The sequence below is a fragment of the Panthera onca genome, chromosome D4 (assembly GCF_046562875.1).
Source record: "Panthera onca isolate mPanOnc1 chromosome D4, mPanOnc1 haplotype 2, whole genome shotgun sequence".
NCBI lineage: Eukaryota > Metazoa > Chordata > Mammalia > Carnivora > Felidae > Panthera > Panthera onca.
The window spans coordinates 91,082,501-91,100,876 of NC_138351.1; the positions used below are offsets into that span (position 1 = coordinate 91,082,501).

General features: G+C 57.6%; 1 protein-coding gene across 3 annotated transcripts in view; it reads right to left on the bottom strand.

The window, feature by feature from the left end:
- Window positions 1-18,376, bottom strand: part of AK8 (adenylate kinase 8) — a 129,212-nt gene that overhangs the window by 104,974 nt on the left and 5,862 nt on the right. For 2 of the 3 annotated variants that reach the window (XM_060608265.3, XM_060608264.3), the window contains exons 3-5: window positions 14,348-14,397; window positions 11,288-11,401; window positions 1,956-2,024 (exon numbers count right to left, since the gene is read on the bottom strand). In XM_060608265.3, the coding sequence (XP_060464248.3) occupies window positions 1,956-2,024; window positions 11,288-11,401; window positions 14,348-14,397 (233 nt within the window). The remainder of the gene's footprint in view (window positions 1-1,955; window positions 2,025-11,287; window positions 11,402-14,347; window positions 14,398-18,376) is intronic. The other variant, XM_060608268.3, reaches the window with a different exon arrangement.

An 18,376-nucleotide genomic window follows, 5' to 3' on the forward strand; every position in this document is an offset into this window, starting at 1 on the left:
CGGCACAGAGCCTCAGGGAGCCGCACGGCACTCGCAGAGGCTTTGTACACAGAACCCAGATGGCAACCACAGCACAGAGAAGGTGGCTGGAACTGGCGGCCTGAGCCCAAATGGATCAACTGCCCGCGAAGACAAAAGTATCAACACCCGCCGTCGGATTCAAACAAGACCCGGAGTCTCAACAGCAAAAAGAAAACTGCCCAGGATACAGAATCGCGCAGCCCAAGGACAGCCGCGGGTGTCTCAGACCTCAGACATCGCCGCTGACGTGACTCAGGCGCTGGAGTCAGCGAGGCGTCTGAAGCGGCTGGCTTCAAGCCATGACGGTAACAACAAAGCTCCAACGAGTAAACGGACGGACAGACAGAAAGTCTCAGAGACAGAAGAAAGCGAGAAGAGCCCACTGGAATTTTGAAAACCGAGGAACACGGCAATCCAAATGAAAAGCTCGCCGGATGGGCCGAATAGGAGAACAGAGACAGGAAAGGAGGGCCTCAGTGAGCCTCATAATCTGGTCCACGACAGAGGGGAGAGAAACAGAGACGGAGCCTCGGCGACCCTGCGGGGGCCGCAGGACTGCCGTTCACACGAGACGGGGAGAGAACGGTGCAGAAAGCCTGAAGAACCTGTAGAAATGATGGCCCCAAACTGCCCCAGTTTGGAGAAAAATGTGAACTTACAAATTCAAGGAACTCAACCAATCTCCAAAAGAACGAATCCAAAGAAATGCATGCCAGCCACTTGGTAACTGAACTGCTAGAAACCGAGAGCGCAGAGGACAATCTGGGAGGAAGTCGGGGAAAGGGACCCGCTGCTTGGGCGGCTGTCCTTCCACAAGAGACCGTCCTGGCCAGAAGGAGGCGGGACCCTGCGAGGCGTGAGGAGAAAGAGCTGGGGATCTAGAATTCTGAATCTGGGGACGAATATCCCTCAAGAATGAAGGCAATAGGGGAGCCTGGTGGCTCAGTCAGTTGAGTGTCCACCTTCAGCTCGGGTCACGATCTCACAGTTTGTGAGTTCGAGCCCCGCGTCGGGCTTGCTGCTGTCAGTGCAGAACCCGCTTCGGATCCTCTGTCCCCACCTCTCTCTGCCCACCTCCCATTTGCACGCTCTCAAAAATAAACAAACATTTTTTAAGAAACACACAAGAGATATATTAAAGTGAAATACTTTAACAATGGTCAAATCGGGATAAATTGGACTTCGTTAAAATTAAAACCATTTGCTCTGTGAAAGCCACTGACATGAAGACAATAAGACTAGCTGTGGACCAGGAGGAGAGGCCTGGATACTACACGGTTTAACAAGCCTCAGTTTCCCCATCTGCAAAATGGGGGAGTCATAGCACCGACCCAACAGAGCTCCTCTGAAGACCAAAGGAGTCAGTGTGTGCAAAGCCCTCCCATGGTGCCCATCGTTCCTGTTGCCCCCCATCTGCCCCTCCAGATCCCTCCCGCCCTCTCCAACCCCCTCTGTGCCCCAGGAGGCTGACCTCCACGGATGGGCTGCTTCGTCTGGACGCCTGCCCTCTGGCTTCACTGGGTCTGGCAGCAGAGAGTTAGGGGTAGCCCCAGTTCTCCCTCTGCCCCTCCGGGTCCAGGAGTGTCCAGCTCCCTGTGGGGCTGGTCTCAGGTGCTCGTGGGTTACCTGAACTACCCCCTACTTCCACAACGTTCCTTTCCTTAAAGGCTCTCCTGTGACCCCTTGGGGTAGGGCCAGCTCTCTCCTAAGACCCCCGATGGGTACCCTAGATTCCACCTTGTTGCCTGGCTCCATCCAAGGTGAAATTCACACACTGAGCTTCACGGAGCTCTGGGTCGTCTGTCTGACCCTTCTCTGCAGGCCCCGGGTCACCTCTGTGCTAGGACCTGAACCCACGCCCCTCCCCTGCCTTTCATCTGGTAACAGAGCCCCTCTCCCTGGGAGCCCCCCAGCCGCTCCACGCGGTTTCTTACCCGCCTGATGCAGTCCTCCTCGCTCACACGTTCCTGAATCAGTCTGACGAGCAGGGAGCTGGGCACTTTCTAAAGGAAAGACGACACACGGAATGAGGGCCTCAGCCCGCACACTGGGCCACAAAGGATGTGTAAGTGGCAGCCCAGCGGGCTCAGCTGAGGAGCCGGCTGTGTGGACACAAAGGTTCGCCAGTCCCTGGCTGACCGCCCAGTGGCCTCCGTAAAGTCCAGGCCTGCCTTGCAGCCCTCCCCCCGCCACCCTGTGCTCCCCACCACATGCGCACACCTACCTCGACGCTCTTGCTTATCCCGTGCCCCCGCCCAGATGCTCCCCCCACCCCACCCAAGTGACTCTGGGTTCCCTCAGGTCCGTGGCCCAAGTGCCACTGCCTGTAGGCCGCCCTCCGTGACCCTCCCCAGGCTGGGCTGGGGGTCGCCATAATCCCCGACGGCAAACTCTGTCATTGCTCTAACCACACGGCCTTCTGGGGGTCTGCTCATGTCCATCTCCCCAGAAAGTTTCAAAGTTCCTGGAGGAATGGGACTGGCTTACACAAGCAGGGAGAAGCAGAGGCTGAACTTGAACCCCCTCGGGGCAGCCAGAGCCCCGCCCCTTAAGCACCAGCGATGGCAGGTAAGTGGGGGGAAGGGGGGACAGCCTGTGCAGGTAGGAAGTTAAGGGCGGCTGACCTTCTGTCTCGCTTCTGAACTTTCCCTGGCCAGAATCAACACCCCAGTTTTTACGACCAAGTCTTGAAGGCCCCAGAGCTGACGCCTGGAAAACCTCCTCCCAGGTGCCCCCTTGACCCAAGATCATTAAAAGCTGGTGCTTCTCCACACACACCCCAAATGCTTGGCCAAGGCGGACTCCCAGGCCAGCCCCAGACCGCACATCCTAAGCTATGTCAGGGCTGAACCAGCCCCCAGGGGGGCGGGTGGGGGGCTCCCGCCAGGCACAGATGAGGGCCCTTGGGTGTGCACTGGGTGCACAAGGAGGCGCCCAGGTGGCGAGAAATCTACCTTCCCTTCCCTTCCCCAAGCTGGGGACCCTGGAGTGGGACCATAAGAAAGAGGGGGCAAACACTTTTCCCTAACTTCCCAAAGTATCCACTGGGGAAAAGCCTGGATCTTTCATTCCAGAGGCAGCATTTGTGAGGGTCCGGAGACACCAGATCCTGCCCCCGGAATGCTGTCGTGTCCGCCTGGAGTGCGGTCGGAGCGCCTGGAGGGACCGGGAGCTGGGACACGGCGGCGCCTCTGGAACAGGCTTAGAAACGGGGCTTTGGTAAGTGCTTGTGCCTCCCTTCCGCTATGTCCTGTCAGCGAGCGTGCGGCGAAGGGGCTCAGGACAGCTCCCAGGCAGCGGAATTCGGAGGGAACGGGGCGCCGGCGCAGGCGGAGAGAAGCCAGGGGACGGGGGAGCCATCCCCAAAGGGGCTCAGCTCCCGTGCACCCAGCTCCTCCACATTCTGCAGGTAGCGCCCTCACCTGCCTCCCCTTGAAGCTGTTTGGATGGGTCCCCTGACAAGAGCAGGCTGCACTCGGGCAAACGAAGTTCGGCGGTGAAGGACCTCCCTGGGGACACAGCATTCCGGGTAACTGGCTCACAGGGCAGGGACAGGAGCTGGAGGGAGAGGAGGCCGAAGGCTCTGAAGCCCTCAGACAGAGTGATTTCAGAAGGTTATGTCTGGTGTCAGGGGGAGGATAGGCCAAGTGGGTAAAGAATGTTCATAGGGAGACCCTTGGGCGGCGGGGGGGTGGGGTGGGGTGGGGGTGGGGCACTGATTGGCCGGGGACTCAGACACTCATGATTTGGGCCCTGGCCACCCGCTGAGTGACACCGGACGAGCCTTCAATACTCTGAGCCTCAGTTTCCTCATTTGTCAGTGAGACAAAGACAAGGTGCCTCAAAGAGTTGCCATGAGGATAAAACGAGGTGGTTCGCGTGGCGAGCCTGGGACGCGCCCAGCCCCCAGCAAGGGCTCAGCGCCGCGGTCATGATCGCCCCTGAGTACCCTCAATATACCCTGCATGCTGCTTCCTCAGCACGGGTCTGGACAAGCAGCTCCACTCAAGGGGGGCACTGATGCCTGGTCTGTGTCACCTCCCACTGTAGCGCACGACCAGGGGCCCAGACCTCTCCCCACTCACGCTCACATCTCTGACAAAGGATGTGGGAAGTCAAAATAAATCCCAGACACGCAGGCCTGCTGCTGGGGGTGGGGGAATCTGGGAGCAGAACGCAGACTCACCCTCAGCATCAGGGCTCGCCTCCCCACCGCTTGCCCTGGTCTGGCTCCGTTCATGGTCAAGCTTCCCACTCTTGGCTACATAATGGCTGCTGCAGCTCCAGCCAGCTGGGTGACCTTGGGCAAGTCTCGACCTCTTTAGGCTTCACACACCTCATCCAGAGAAATCTGGATCCAGAGTGGCAATTCTGTAGTTTTTCCTTTTATTTTTTTGTCCCTCATCCATACACCCTGCCTCCTATAACGCAAAGAACCCCCAAAATTCCTTGAGGAGCCACCCTCGTGCCCCGCAGCTTGTATAGTTTCTGTGGGGTCAAGCCCACCGTCAGATACAGTGGGGGACCCTAATTGGTCCAAGTTGATCGGTATATCCCACTGCTGGCCACTGTGATTGCTTCAGACGCTGCCCATGTCCCAATCCTGACCAAGAGGCATCAGGTCCAGGACGTGGGGTGGAATCACCAGGGGCAGGAGCCCTCGCTTTCCAGCGGATCCAAAGCTGAGGGGCTGGAGCCACGACAGGCACTTGGCAGGCATGAGGGGAGCATGAGGACACGAAGCCAGCACAAAGGGAGAAACCAGGTCTCAGCTTCATCAGAATGGCTTTTCCACGATGTGGAATCGGAAGAGGAAGACAGAGCAGACGGCGAGAGGGTGAGGGAGGGGGTTCCTCTGGGAAGCATCGGACTTGTCTGTGTCCACTGGAAAGTTCTGGGGCCACTATGGTTTCTACTGAATGGACGGCAAAAGTTAAGAGCAGGAGTGAGCAGGAGAGAGAAGGGATGTATGTATGACACATCGAGAACGAGGAGGCCAGAGAGGCGAGAGGGAAGCGAGCCAGCATCCGGTCCCTGGCTTCGGCACCTCCGAGACACCTGTGCCCTTCCGTCCGCCCTCTCCCCCCACCTTGCCAATTTCTTGCTCAAGCCAGTCACTCCCCCACCTGGAGGTGCACCCCTGGGGAGCTTGTGAGAGCACAGGTCACCGGCCCCACGCCAGGGTTTCTGATCCAGTGGGTCTGGGGTGAAGCTGAGAATCTGCATTTCTAACAAGTTCTCAGGGATGCTGAGGCTGCTGGTCCGGCGAACACACCTGGAGGGCCACTGTCTTAAATAAATACCCGGCTTGAGAGAGGCTGCTGGCAGGGGCCGGGGGGTACCTTTCTGCCCCACCCATATCCTCTTAGTTCTTCTGGGGAAACTTCTCCCAGCTGGCTGGGGAGGGGAGGGGGTCAACGGCGGGGGACAGCCCTTTCCTGTTCCCTCCCGACCCCAGGCAGAGTCAGTTTCCATCCTGAGGCCCATTTCCCTTGAGACTTGTCTCCTGTCCCTGACAACACCCATTCAGGAGGCAGCAAACAGGTACCGGGACGGGGCGGGGGGGGGGTGGGGGGGAGGCCCAGGGGGGGAGCCGAGGGGGGTGCAAGCCAGTCAAAGAACAGGGTTGAAAGGAGACAGGTCCAGATGGGGTACAGCACCCGCAGGGGTGTGCCCGGCAGGGGACAGGCCCCTGACTTTGAGCACAGCCCCTCCCGGGCGCCCCCCACCGCTCCCCGCCTTGGTGCTGTCTCCATGCCAGCTTTGATGTGTCACGTCAGCAGCGGGGCTTCCACAGGGCGCTTCTCGGAGTCCCTGCCAAACTGTCTTTGTAGGAATCAGACTCCCTCCTCCCAGAGCTCTGCCATGCTCTCCCACCCCGGTCCCGCAAGGCCCGGCTTTGTGGGGAGACTCGGGGACAAACCGACGGAGGCCAGCGAAGGCCCAGAGGGTCACCGAGAAGGCCCAGATCAGATGCAGGCCCCTGGCCCCTCATCTCCCTGCTTTCTTGTCATCAAGGCCGCGCTGGCTCCTGGCCGGACCTCGCTTCTCCTTCCAGCTTCTTCTGCACGGGGCCCTGGGGCAGAGCCACCGATGTGCTGACCTCAGAGGGGCCGTCCTCCCCTGAACGACGGGACGCTGGGCTGCTGTTCACAGGCGGCCAGGTGCAGTGGAAGCTGGCTCTGCCCCCTGGGGCCCCTCACTTCACTGATCACACCTGGGCTTCCTCACTGGCTGGCAGGAGCCTGCGTGGTCCCATCCCCGGGCCCCACCCTCTGGCCCCTCCTGCCCCGTTGTCGCCTTGGGTGACACTTGCTCAAGAGTCAGAGACATCTCAATCTGCAGCATGAATTTGCCCCGGGAGCAGAGGCAGGAGGGGAATCATCGTTGAGACTCCTTGTCGCCCCCTGCCAGGCCCCCTTCCTCCTACAGTGCTGCTGGTGGGGGGAGGGAAGCCTGCACTTGGACTTGAGCTCACGTTAAGACCTGGGCAGACAGTCTTTAAAGACAACTCTCATTTTAGAGTGCCTGCTGCTCCTCGGGGCTCTCGGTGCAGGTCTGGATGGCAGGCACTCTCGGAGCTGTGACACACGGGGCCACAGAGGGAGGTGGCCCAGAAGAGACCCTGTGGTGGGAAAGGCCAATGAACTTCACCGTCGCCTTGAGTGGCTAACTGGGGACACGAGACAGCGGGAGGGCCCCTGCGCTGTGCGGCCCCCAGGACGCAGAGCAGCAAGGTCCCAGAGGGGATGGCCGGAGCTGCCGGAGGCCAGCCCCGCCCGGGACCCTCAGCAGTCCTCTGAGCACTGCAATCCTGTGTGCACAGGCATGGGCTCTTTCATTTGGACACCAAAGAAAATGGTGACTCTGGCAGCTGGCCGCTTGGGTACCTCGGGTTACACCAGATTTTTACATTTGTAAACAGAACTGGAGTTAGGAAATAACACTGAAGTTAGAAAGAACCCACTCTGGATCCTGCCTGTCTGACCCACCGGCCTTTAGAGTCTAGGTCACCTGTTCATTCCACAAACACAGGCTGTTGTGCTCTGATACAATAGCCGCAGGCCGAAGAAAACTTGATCTGGCGATAATGATCGTGATGAGGAAGGGGAGTGGCGCTTGGGGTGGGTCCCCCAGGGACCATGTGAGAATTCCCCGGGGAGCATTTGAAAAATCCCGATGCCTGGCCCCAACCCCCGGGCTTCAGACTAAACAAGTCCGGCAGGGCCCACGTGAGCCTAATGTGCTTCAAAGATCGAGAACTTCCGGACCAGGCAGCCGCTCAGGGAGGTTTACAACTGTGTATTCTTCCTGCAGGGATTTCAGTGATAAAGTTCTCCCCGCCCCCCACCCCCCACTCCCGCCCCAGGAGAAATGAAACCATTCCAGAACAATCACGCTCAGCTCCCGCTGCACAGAAATATCCTTCCAGTGTGGGGACTCTTCACCTTCCTGTCACCTCCTGTGTGGTTAGAGGAGGGACTTGGTTCTGTTCCCCGTAATCTCCCAAACCCCAGCAGGGCCTGCACTGGGCCAGAACCGACGGAGGCACCGACTCTCAGGCTCATACAAGTGCAGGGTCCGCCCCTGACAGCAGGAGCCTCCTTCGCTCTCGCTCTCGTGCCCTGGGCTCCTGCCGGCCTCCCCCTTGCTCCCCACCCCACCCCCAGGGCCCCCTCACCTGGGGTTTGGAATCAGGGTGGGCCTAGAGAACGGACCAGAGCAGGCAGAGACGGGAAAGGCTCTGACAAGACAGGGTAAACTGAGAGCAAAGATGGCCTCGGTCAAGGCGGAGAGGAGACAAGAAACACCTGCCCAGGGCGGGGGTTTATACCCAGAGTGCCCTGGGGCCGGAAGACTGAGAAAGCTGCCTCCTCGGGCAGAGTTTAGCCCTGGCCAGATCCCGGAGAAAGACTGATGAGTTTTCGAAGTGTGACTGTGTGCGTCTTACTTCCTTCTGGACAGTGGAAATAAGCGAAGGCCACCCAAATGGAAACAAGCAAGGCTACGAAGTCCGGGCTCGCTCTGGCGGGGACTCACCACGTCCTCGGGTTTGGCAGAGGCTCAGAGGCCGGCAGAGGAGCGGGAAGGCCTCTCGGGTGTGCCCTGGCAGCACTGCGGCCCGGGCAGCGAGGGGACGGCCACCTTGAAGCGGGGCACCCCGTGTGCTTGGCTTTCTCAGGTTGGCCACACGTTGGAAGGAGGGACAAAAATGAGGGAAGCCGTCCGTTATTAATCAAGCCCGGGCCACGCGGGGCTGACCGCCACGGGGTTATCGCTGGCCTTCCTGGATCACACTAGAGGCAGCCGTCTGATTCCCCCCCAGTCTGCCCTCGGACCTGCTGGCCTCCTGAGCTGGTTACTGAGACAACGGGCGGGTTTCCTGGGCCGGCTGCTGCAGGCTTGGGTCAGAGCCCTATTTTTATATATGGTCTGGTCATTGCATGGTCCATCTCTCAGCAGACAGAGACCAGAACAGCTACGGATGAAATGAAATGCCGTATGGGTTTTTCTCTCCAATAACCGGGGAGCAGGGCGATGCCGGGGAGCACGCGGAAAGAGATGCCGTGAGCAGATACTGGTTTAAGCCGGCGATGGGCCCGTGAGGGTTCTGCTGCCTTTCTCTCAGCCTCTATCGTTGCAATAGTTTATAATACGCGGTTCAAAACAGAAGCGCTGGTTCCAATCCCTGGTCACCTCGGATACCCTCAGGGGTATGGCCGCCTGTGCGGGCTTTGTGGCACTTTGCCCCTTACGAAGGCTTTTCCTAGCACGACTGCGGCCACGGCTCCATGGACCCCCTAAATCCTGCAGCCTGCGTGCTCTTCAGCCATGAGTCAGTGCCTGGTACTCAGTCCCTGCTCAGAGAACACTTCAGGGTAAGGGGATTAGTCAGCCAAGCCCCTGACTGCACGAAGCTTCCAGGCCCCTTAGCCTGGATCTCCCCCACGTCCCCCAAAGTTCCCAGGGGCCTGGGGAAGGAGTTCATGTTTGGGTCTCCCGTGGCACCGCGCTACTTCCAAAAGGCTGTAAAGGGTTCCCAGTCCGAGGGCGATTTAAAGACGACCCTCAACCAGAGGCCACGCCTGGCGACGGCCACCTGCGGCCAGGCCAGGCCACGCACAGCCGCCCTACGCGCACCGTCCTGGCTCTTCAGAACCTCTCACTCCTTCATCAGTCCTGACAGCCTTGCCTTTCATCTTCCCCCCACCCCCCCGCTTCCAAGCCAAGGAACCCCGATAAGACACCCTTGAAAGCACTCCGATGTGGTCTGAAATATGCTGATAATTAGCATAATGAAACCCAGGAGGAATTTCCTTAAAATCCTCCCCTCTGCTGAATTTTATAAACCTGATAAAAGCATCTTTATCCTGGAAATAAGCCTGCCTCCCCTTCCCCGAGAGGCTGTCTGAAAATGACAAAACCACATCCCCACCCCAAATGCTGGCGTCCCCCCACCCATAAGCACACACTGATTCCTGCAAACCTGCAGGGCCGGGGAGCAGGCCTCTGAGAGCCCCCCCACCCCAGGCAATGGGGGGCAGGAAGTGCTCCGGATTAAACATGTTCAGAGTCAGCTCGCAGTGGTGGCGGCTGACCTTGCCGAAGGAGAGCCTCCTTCCATCAAGTCGGGGTAACCGGCAAACTTGGGGTTGGGAGTCTGCCCGAGTCCCATCCCTCATGCCTGACAACTGCCCCCCGCCCTGCGGGGGCCCTCCCGGTCACGTGCCCCCGTGGCCTTGCCGAGCCCGCTCTGCACACCCCTCCCCAGAGCTGGCTGGGCCCTGCAGACCCCTTTTCCTGAGCACTGGGCCGTGGTGCTGCTTCTGTGGGTGGTTGAGCCACGGAACAGGGTGGGGGCCAAAATGACAGAAGAGAAAGCTCAGGATGGAAATACAAGGCAAAGTGGCCTCAAAGAGGCGGACAGTGGCCAGGGGCGGTGCCCAATTCCGGCTGCGGGGCCAAGAAGGGAGGTGGTACCTCCATCAGGGCCCAGGATGTGTCCCCCACACGGCCTCTCGTTTTCTGCCCCAGGCAGGGGACGAGGACAGGTTGCAGCCAGCTGGACTGTTCCCCGGCTTCGCACCCCAACCACTCTGGGGCAGGGCTCTGGGGTAGGCCTGAATCCGACCTCACCCTGGGCCACCGCTTCACTGGTGTCGGTGTGGTGGGGAGGGGAGGGGGGAGGGAGGAGGGAGGCCTGGGAAGCACTCAACAAACACAGGGATTCTTTCCATTCTCAGAGTCTCCAGAAAGAATGCCCCAGAGGGCATATCCCTGCCGCTCTGGTCTCAACACACGTGTCCCCCAGATTCATATACTGAAACCCTACCCCTCAAAGTGACAGAATCGGGGCGGGGGGAACTTTGGGAGGTGATCAGGTCGTAGAAGGGGATTCCTGCCCTCACGGAAGAGACCGCAGAGGGCTCCCTTGCCCCTGCACTTTGAGGACACAGTGAGAAGACGCCCTCACCAGACACCGAACCTGCTGGAGCCGTGATCTCGGACTTCCAGCCTCCAGAACTGGGAGAAATAATCCCTGTGCTTCCAGGCCACCCAGTCTGTGGTATTTTGTCACAGCGGCCCGAATGGACTAGGAGATCCGCTCACATCCCAGAGGGGCTTATGAAGAAATATCTCCAAGTTTCTAATTCGGAGTAAAGACAAACAGCATGAGCAAGCTCTATCTTTCCCCTGGGGAAACCAAAGTTTCAGACATGGGATTGGTGAGATTTTTAGGATCAGGACACTCGGCGCCCTGGGGGGCCAGCCGCAGATGTGTGTGAGCCGGACGGAGGCGTGGGGAGTGCGGCCCCTGCGCCCCCGGGGCCCCCGAGGTGCAGCGCGCCGGGTCCTCCACCGCGGGGACGGCCGGACGACGGCCCCGACACCCCCTGGCCGGGCCGGCGTGGCTCCATCCTCTGCGGACGGACCCCTGCCTCTCGGCACCCACGCGATGGGGTGACCCTGGGAAGAGGCACGGGCCAGGGCCGCTGCATCAGCACAGAATGGTCACCTCGCGCCGTCAGCAACCCCTTTCTGCCACAAACCCCTCGTCCCCACACCCGCCAGGACACGCACCCTGCTTGAGCGTTCTCTCCTTCCTTCCAGGCCACACTGCCTGTGTTTCAGTTTACCCCCAGCACTCCCCTCGCTTGGTCCACGAGAAATGGAGACGTGCTGGGAGTGGGGGTGGGGGGCAAGGGGGACCGTGGGAGCCCTGTCACCCCGTCTCCCCTTCCTGCCGCCCTGGGGCCAGCCCTACCGTCACGTTCTGGTAATGCCTCCTGGCACCCGCAGCCAGAGAGGAAAATTCTCTTGCTATCAGGTTCTCCACGGTGAGAAGATTGCTGTTGAGATGTTTGCACAGCCACATTGCCTGAAGAAAGAGCCAAAGAAAATTTCAGTGAACGCTGTAATTAAGAGGACTCCATCAAAATGCCCAGGCCCTTCCGTATTCTACTAGAAAAGACTGGCCACAGGGAAGCATAACTGCTTTCTGGCTGGAAGGAGGCCACCCAGGGGGACAAGCCCACAGAGCACCCCCCCTCCCCAGCCTGAGGAGGCCGCCCGAGCGTTCTCTCTTTTTCCAGCAGCCAGTGATTACACGGAGCTAGAAAGCCCACGGAGGGACCCTGCTTGTAGCTGCCTTGACGCGCCTTCCCAGCTCCTCAAGGCCACAAAAAGGTTACAACAGGAAATGCAGGGACAGGACCTAAACATGGGGCACAAACATACCCGTTCATTTTTTCTTAGATCAGGAAATGATCTGACCAAATGAATGTTTAGTTCATTGATGACTACGTATACTCTACAGGGAGGAATACATTTTAGGGAATAATAATGTAATGAAATGCTCTTAATGGCAAGATTATACTGATGGCCATTTCAGCATCGGGATGATTCAGAAGGCCCTGAAGTCCCCCGGGGCAAGTATCAACCTTAATTCTCTCTGTTCCTCCTGCTGGGAGATGTCAGTGATGATAGCCCTGCAGGGCTCTGTCCGGATTATACTGTATATCATCTTACTGTAAAATTAGATTCTGCGTGTCCCCACATAGTGGTCAGACGTGGGGTAGCGCATTCACCAAAAGCTGAAACAGCAGTGAGGCGCGGTGGGCCCTGACCTCGCCAGGGGGCAGAGCCGATGGCCTCAGCCAAGTTGGGACTGGACAAAAGAAGTTGTCTGTGCTCACCACGCTTCACGAATTCTACCCAGCAAATTCGCCAGAGATCAGGGAAGAGCTGGAACTGGGGTTAAGCATGGGGTGGGGGGGGGAGGGGCTGGGGGGGAGGTGCCCAGAGTGCCAACGTCTCAAAGACAAAGGCCCTTTGCCAAAGGAGACCCCTCACCCTGAGTGACCCGACTCCGCCTTAACGTGGCTCGGGAGCCTGTCTGTCTCAGGGCAGAGGCTACCACCTCGGAAGTGGTTTCAACCGGCTTCCTGGGCCTTTTCCCAGGAGATTCTGATCAGGCAGGTCCGGAGGGGAGTCTGGCACCCGCCACCTTCCAAAGCACCCTGGTAACGCTTGTGGCTGCCAGGCCTGGGGGCCCTGGGTTTCTAGCAGTAAAAGAGCGTGTTAGGTTGGGGGGACCGTAGAAAGGAGTGAAGGCTGGCAGCCTGATCCTCAGGAACACAGTAGGAAAACTACAGACAGACAAAACTACAGATAGAAGGACGGAGGGAGGGATGGATGGGCAGAGCGGTAGACAGAGAGAGAGACAGCGCTAGGATACAGACGACTCCCGAGCACAGCAGATGCACGCCAGCTCCGGCAAGGATCGGCCGTCTTAATCCCTTTTCTGAACACAGCAAAGTGCCAGCTCCTCAGGGGACACAGCCCGCCATGTCACCCAGGCCCGGGACGAGTGCTCGCAGTAGTGGCACAGTCATCAAGGAAGAGTTGACTGAAGTTCGCTAGCCAGGCTTTTAAAAGGCAGAGTTCCGGGGCGCCTGGATGGCGCAGTCGGTTAAGCGTCCGACTTCAGCCAGGTCACGATCTCGCGGTCCGTGAGTTCGAGCCCCGCGTCAGGCTCTGGGCTGATGGCTCGGAGCCTGGAGCCTGTTTCCGATTCTGTGTCTCCCTCTCTCTCTGCCCCTCCCCCGTTCATGCTCTGTCTCTCTCTGTCGCAAAAATAAAAAAAAATAAAAAAAAAAAAAAAAAAAAAAAAAAAAAAAAAAAAAAGGCAGAGTTCCAGGGGCACCCGGGAGGCTCGGTCAGTTGAGCGTCTGGCTCTTGATTTCAGCTCAGGCCATGATCCCAGGGTCGCGGGATCGAGTGCCGCAACGAACTCCACTCTGCACTGAGCATAAAGCCTGCTGAAGATTTTCTCTCTCTCTCTCTCTGCCCCTCTCCCCTGCTCATGCTCGCTCGCTCTCTCTAAAATAAAAAGTCAGTAAAAAGCAGAGTTCTGTCTCAGATGATTAAAATGTTACAAAGTTTTGACACTCAAAAAAAGGAGTTTAAGGTTAAAACTGTAGGCAGGACGAAGCACACCAGCTTCAGGACTGGGGTGGCCTCCAACTTAAGACAAAGAAGTGGGTACGATGAGGCATCTGCTGTATCTTTAAAGCCATATCTAAAGTGGAAAGGGAATCATCAAAGCAAACACGGCAAGATGATAAATTCTGGAAAATCTGGGAGCTGAGTATCTATGGTGCAGTTTCTACACTTTTCTGATTAAACAGTTTCATAGTTAAAACTTTAAGAGTGAGGGGCGCCTGAGTGGCCAGGTTGGTGAATCGTCCGACTTCGGCTCAGCTCACGATCTCACTGTTTGTGGGTTCGAGACCCCATGTCGGGCTCTGTGCCGACAGCTCGGAGCCTGGAGCCCGCTTCAGATTCTGTGTCTCCCTCTCTCTGCCCCTCTCCCACTCGTGCTCTGTCTCTCTCTCTCTCTCTCTGTCTCTGTCTCTCAAATAAACGTGAAAACAACAACACTTTGAGAGTGAATCTAAAGATTCCGTGTCAAAAGTCTCTAGACTCTGGTCTGCTTCTAGAAATTTATCCTAAGGAGGTAACCAAGTGTGTGCAAAGATGGTGCCCCCGCGGCCCGAGAAAACCCTGGAACATAGATCCCAACTGTTGAAATAATGCTCACCCCTGGATGGTTGCAGAGTTATACTTTTGTGTTCTGTGCTTTCTAGGCTTTCTACGAGGCCTGCTTGCCGCCTCTCCTAATAAGAAAATAAGTTAAAGAAGCAGAAGGGAAGGATGAAGAAACGCTCAGTTGTGCTGAGAACCCGCGGAGGGGCGGCCCGGCTCCCGCTCTGCAGGGAGATGAGATATTACGGCATTACAACACTTAATATGATGCACTTACTATAGTTGTTTTCCCCGAGGCGGGTGGACCTAATATTACAATCTTCGGCACTGTGGAATAGAAAGATTTGAATGTCACCGCTCGATATGATAAAGCAAGCTCCGTGCCCGCGGTACTGCGGGGGTATTCATTTCCTTCCTCCCCAGATTTCATTTTCTGCGAGTGACACGGTCGTTTGTAACCCAGTGGCTCAGGGATGGTCTTGCCATAGAACATACTCTGTATGTTTAGGGAGGTAAGTGATCACTGAGATGGTTTATTTTTCTGTCTCCGAGGGGACATGGACACGGTAACTTGTTTGCTAAACTAATAAATATCAAGAACAATTGGGATTTCAAACACCATAAAGCATTTTAAACAGGGACTTTGTCTTGGGGACACGCTCTCAAATAAAGCTGTATTTTATGTAAATCGACCTTCCAAGCTTTGTTTTATATATATTTATGCCTTTTTATTTAGCAAATTGTATTCCCCATCATTTTACAGAGGGAAATAACGGGGGGAAAGCCTGGGGTGGATCGGCCAGATTTATAAAACCCCAGATAGGAGAGCCTTTGTTTTCAAATGTGGGCATTTCCATGCAAATGGCTTGCTTCGGGGCTGAGGCTTCGGGCTCTGGGAGGTTGTCGGCCCCACAGAATTCCTCAAGACCGGGGTCAGGACAACCGACTAGGTGCTGGCCCACTGGAAAAGACCAGACCAGCGTGTCAGGAAAAGCGCCGGAAGGCATGTGTTCTTGGGTCAAAACAGGCTTCAGGACGTGGTGTCTGGAGAGATGAATCCATGCTGATTCCTCTAAGTGCCACCTTGACTAAGCCACCCCCGGCCGCTAAACACGGGGGGCCAGGAGCACAGAGCAGAGGTTGGGAAGGCAGGCCTATCCCCTCACCGCTGCTGGCCTGACCCCTGAGCCAAGGGGACAATGAACAGGCGTGTCTCCCAACGCATCTGAGCCTCTGATGTCTACACGCAGAGACCACTGCTGCCAGGGCCCCGGGAGGGCACCTCGTCCATGCTGAGGACAACGGACACGCGTGCCCTTTTAGTGTGGCAGCGGCCACAGAGAAGGAACTAGGATCCATTTGGCCCAGGAGCTCATGATCGGCACACGGCCGCCTGGGTGTAAATACAGAACTCTGTCCAAATTCACGGCACCTTCTCATTTGCCAAAAGCACGGAAGGACGGTTGAAGCTGATCCGCTCGCCGATTCACTCGTCGAGCACCTCGTCCTCGCTCGGCACTGGGACCGGGGCTGCCGAACACAGCAAGCGGGGCACGAGTGGCTGCGTGAGACAGGAGCCAGAGGGAGCGGCCATCCTCTGCTCTCTCCTCGACAACACGACAGGCTGTACCCACGTCCTGGCTTTCTGCTGCTGCTTTGACGGGTGTGTGTCCCCAGTGGCTTCAGAGCAGTGTCATTTTCTACGTCTGGAAACGTTTACAAACCCGGTCCGTTGGCCCCAGTGATGTGTGAACTTGCTTCTCAGGAACCCCACATCGTTCCTCCTGGTGGCGATGGGAATCAGAGACGTGGGGGCAGGAAGGCTCCGGCCTACTGGCCCAATGCTGCCACGCTCTAGTTCAGCAAAGCCCTGCACACACTTTCCTCTCCAAGGCAGGCTCAGCTGGGACGCCTCCGGCCCTCCCCAGTACGGCGGACACAGCTTCCAGTGTTCTGCCGGCCAAAGCCACAGTAAGGGAGCACCAGAGGGCCCGGTCGGGCTCCCGTGACCTCCGCCCAGCCCCCTCTCTCGATTCTAGCCGCAGGCCTCTGCTCAAGCTCCTCAAACTCAGGCCAGACCCAAAGGGACTCGGGGCGTGTGGAGCCCCGGGAGAAGGAGCCGCACCTCAACAAGAGCGTTTTGGGGAACGAGCTGACTCCCAAGTCACGCGTTCATCTTAACAAAGTTACGGGGCTCGGAGGCTGCTGGGGATGCCCTCCCCTTCCAGGCTCCCGTAAGTGGCACCCAAATTGCACACATCTCTGAAAATGCTTTAAAAGGGGAACATCCACGGCCTTTCTCCCCATCTAATTTCTCGCACACATTTATGTGATTAATTTCAGTTTCTTAAAATCTAACACCTTGGAACCCCAGCTCTGCTCATGAGTAATTATTTATAAACAGTGTCATAAAAGGCTGCTTGACTGCCAAGAGTAATCAACTTCTTCAAACCACTTCAAAGGAAATCAAAAAACCTTTCCATCCACAGATCCTTTTGAGGTTTAACTAGGAGCATGATTTAAAATTCACAAGAAAACCCTTAGGTATTGGAGCTCTAATACACAGCTTTCTTGGACAAACGTTTGATAAAAAACGCAACATACCATTATATACACCATCACCTGCTTTAATATTGCCCAGGGCTACTGTAAATGCTCACTTTGTACTAAATCTGCTTTTCTCGAGGCGAAGGGGATGCCAGCCATGTGCCGGGGGCTCCCCTCATTCCCTCATGTGCGTGCTCACCGGGATGAGTCTGGAGCCTTCTTTTGGTCTACACTAGCCACCGGCCACATGAGCCCCTGCCCGCCCCACCCCGTGCCCAGGAAGCAGAAGCGCTGAGCGCCCAGCTTCCAGGAAACACGGGCCGCTGCGTGGCTGGAAGGAGGCAAGACAGCCTCCCTCACTAGCCCAGGGAGGCAGAACCGCTCACTGGACCTCAGAGGGCCTCCCCTTGTCCATTGTCCTCCTCCAGAACACACAAGAGAACACTCACAAAAGCACGCCCTTCTGCCCAGCCTCCCCTCCTTCCCCCATGTCCTGCCTCACTTGTGGGCGGACACCTGGGCACGGGGAGGAAACCTGCAGATGTCCCTCTCTGTTCTTCACCTAAGCGGTTGGGCCTTGAGCAAACAGGGCAAAGAGATTCCAACGTCCCTGAGAGCTGCCAGCCCCGGGCCTGGCAGAGGCGGTGGAGGCCTGTGGGGACAAATCCACCCCCCAAAACAGTGGTTACTGGGATCCGATGCCTCTACTTCCGGAGAGAGCATCGGGCCAAACACCTTGGCCCTAGCTATTGAGGAGGGCAGGAGGCCGGCCCCCTGCTAGAGCCAGACGACGCAGGTCTGGGTTCTTCGCCCCCGCCTGGGAGCGAACAGGGCAGGTGCAGCATGGAGAAGGAATGGAGGCTCCGCGGCGGGCGGAGGAGGCTGTAAGGCCAGCCCCCAACGGCGTCGGCCGCACCGAGTCTAAAACAGAAAGATGGCGGGGAAGTGACAGTTCGACGCTGAAGATTACACGTGCGCACAGAGGGGCAGGATTAAATATAATGAGAATCTGCCTTGAATTTCGGCTCTTGAATTTCCGGCTTCAGGCTGGCGGTGTGAGGACACGGGACACGGCACACGTGGCCCAAAGTGAATCTTTCAAGCCAGCAGGACAGAGCGGTGCCGCGGCCCGGCTCCTGAGAGTTCAGATGGTTGTGTTATTACCAGGCACAGTTTTTAAGTCAGAAGGATCTTGTGAAGGGTCACGGGTGGGAACTCCCACGCCCTGTCGTGGGCGGGGGTGGGGTGGGGGGGTGGGGGTCAAGGCCTTGCCAGTCCCGCAGCCGGGCCAGTGCCTGGGGCGTCCCGCCCGCAGCTGCCGTCCTGACGTCCGCAGCCTCCAGCCCAGCTACCCCAGCGCGCCCAGGTTACAAACGAGGAAGCTGAGGCCCAGACGGAACAATGCTCTCTCGCTGTCTCTCTACAGTCTGGCAGGAGTCGGGGCGATCGGGGAACCGGCGGAGCCCTGGCGGAGGCCTGGCAGGAAGCGGGGGGCACTTCCCTGAACTCACGTTCACGTGACGTTAGCTCTTGCTCTGCTCCCATTTTTTTTTTACCTTGACCTTGCTCTTAACTCCTGCTTTGCTTTCTCTTCACTTTCGCTTCTGCTGTAACTTTGCTTTGCCCTGTGATGCGTTGGTGCTGATACAAGAGAGCCCAACACGGCGGGCGGGCTGCTCCCAGCGGCCCGCAGACAACACCGAGCCCCCGTCCAGACTCGGGGTCGGGGGAGGAGGTGGGAAGGCAGACACATCCGTCT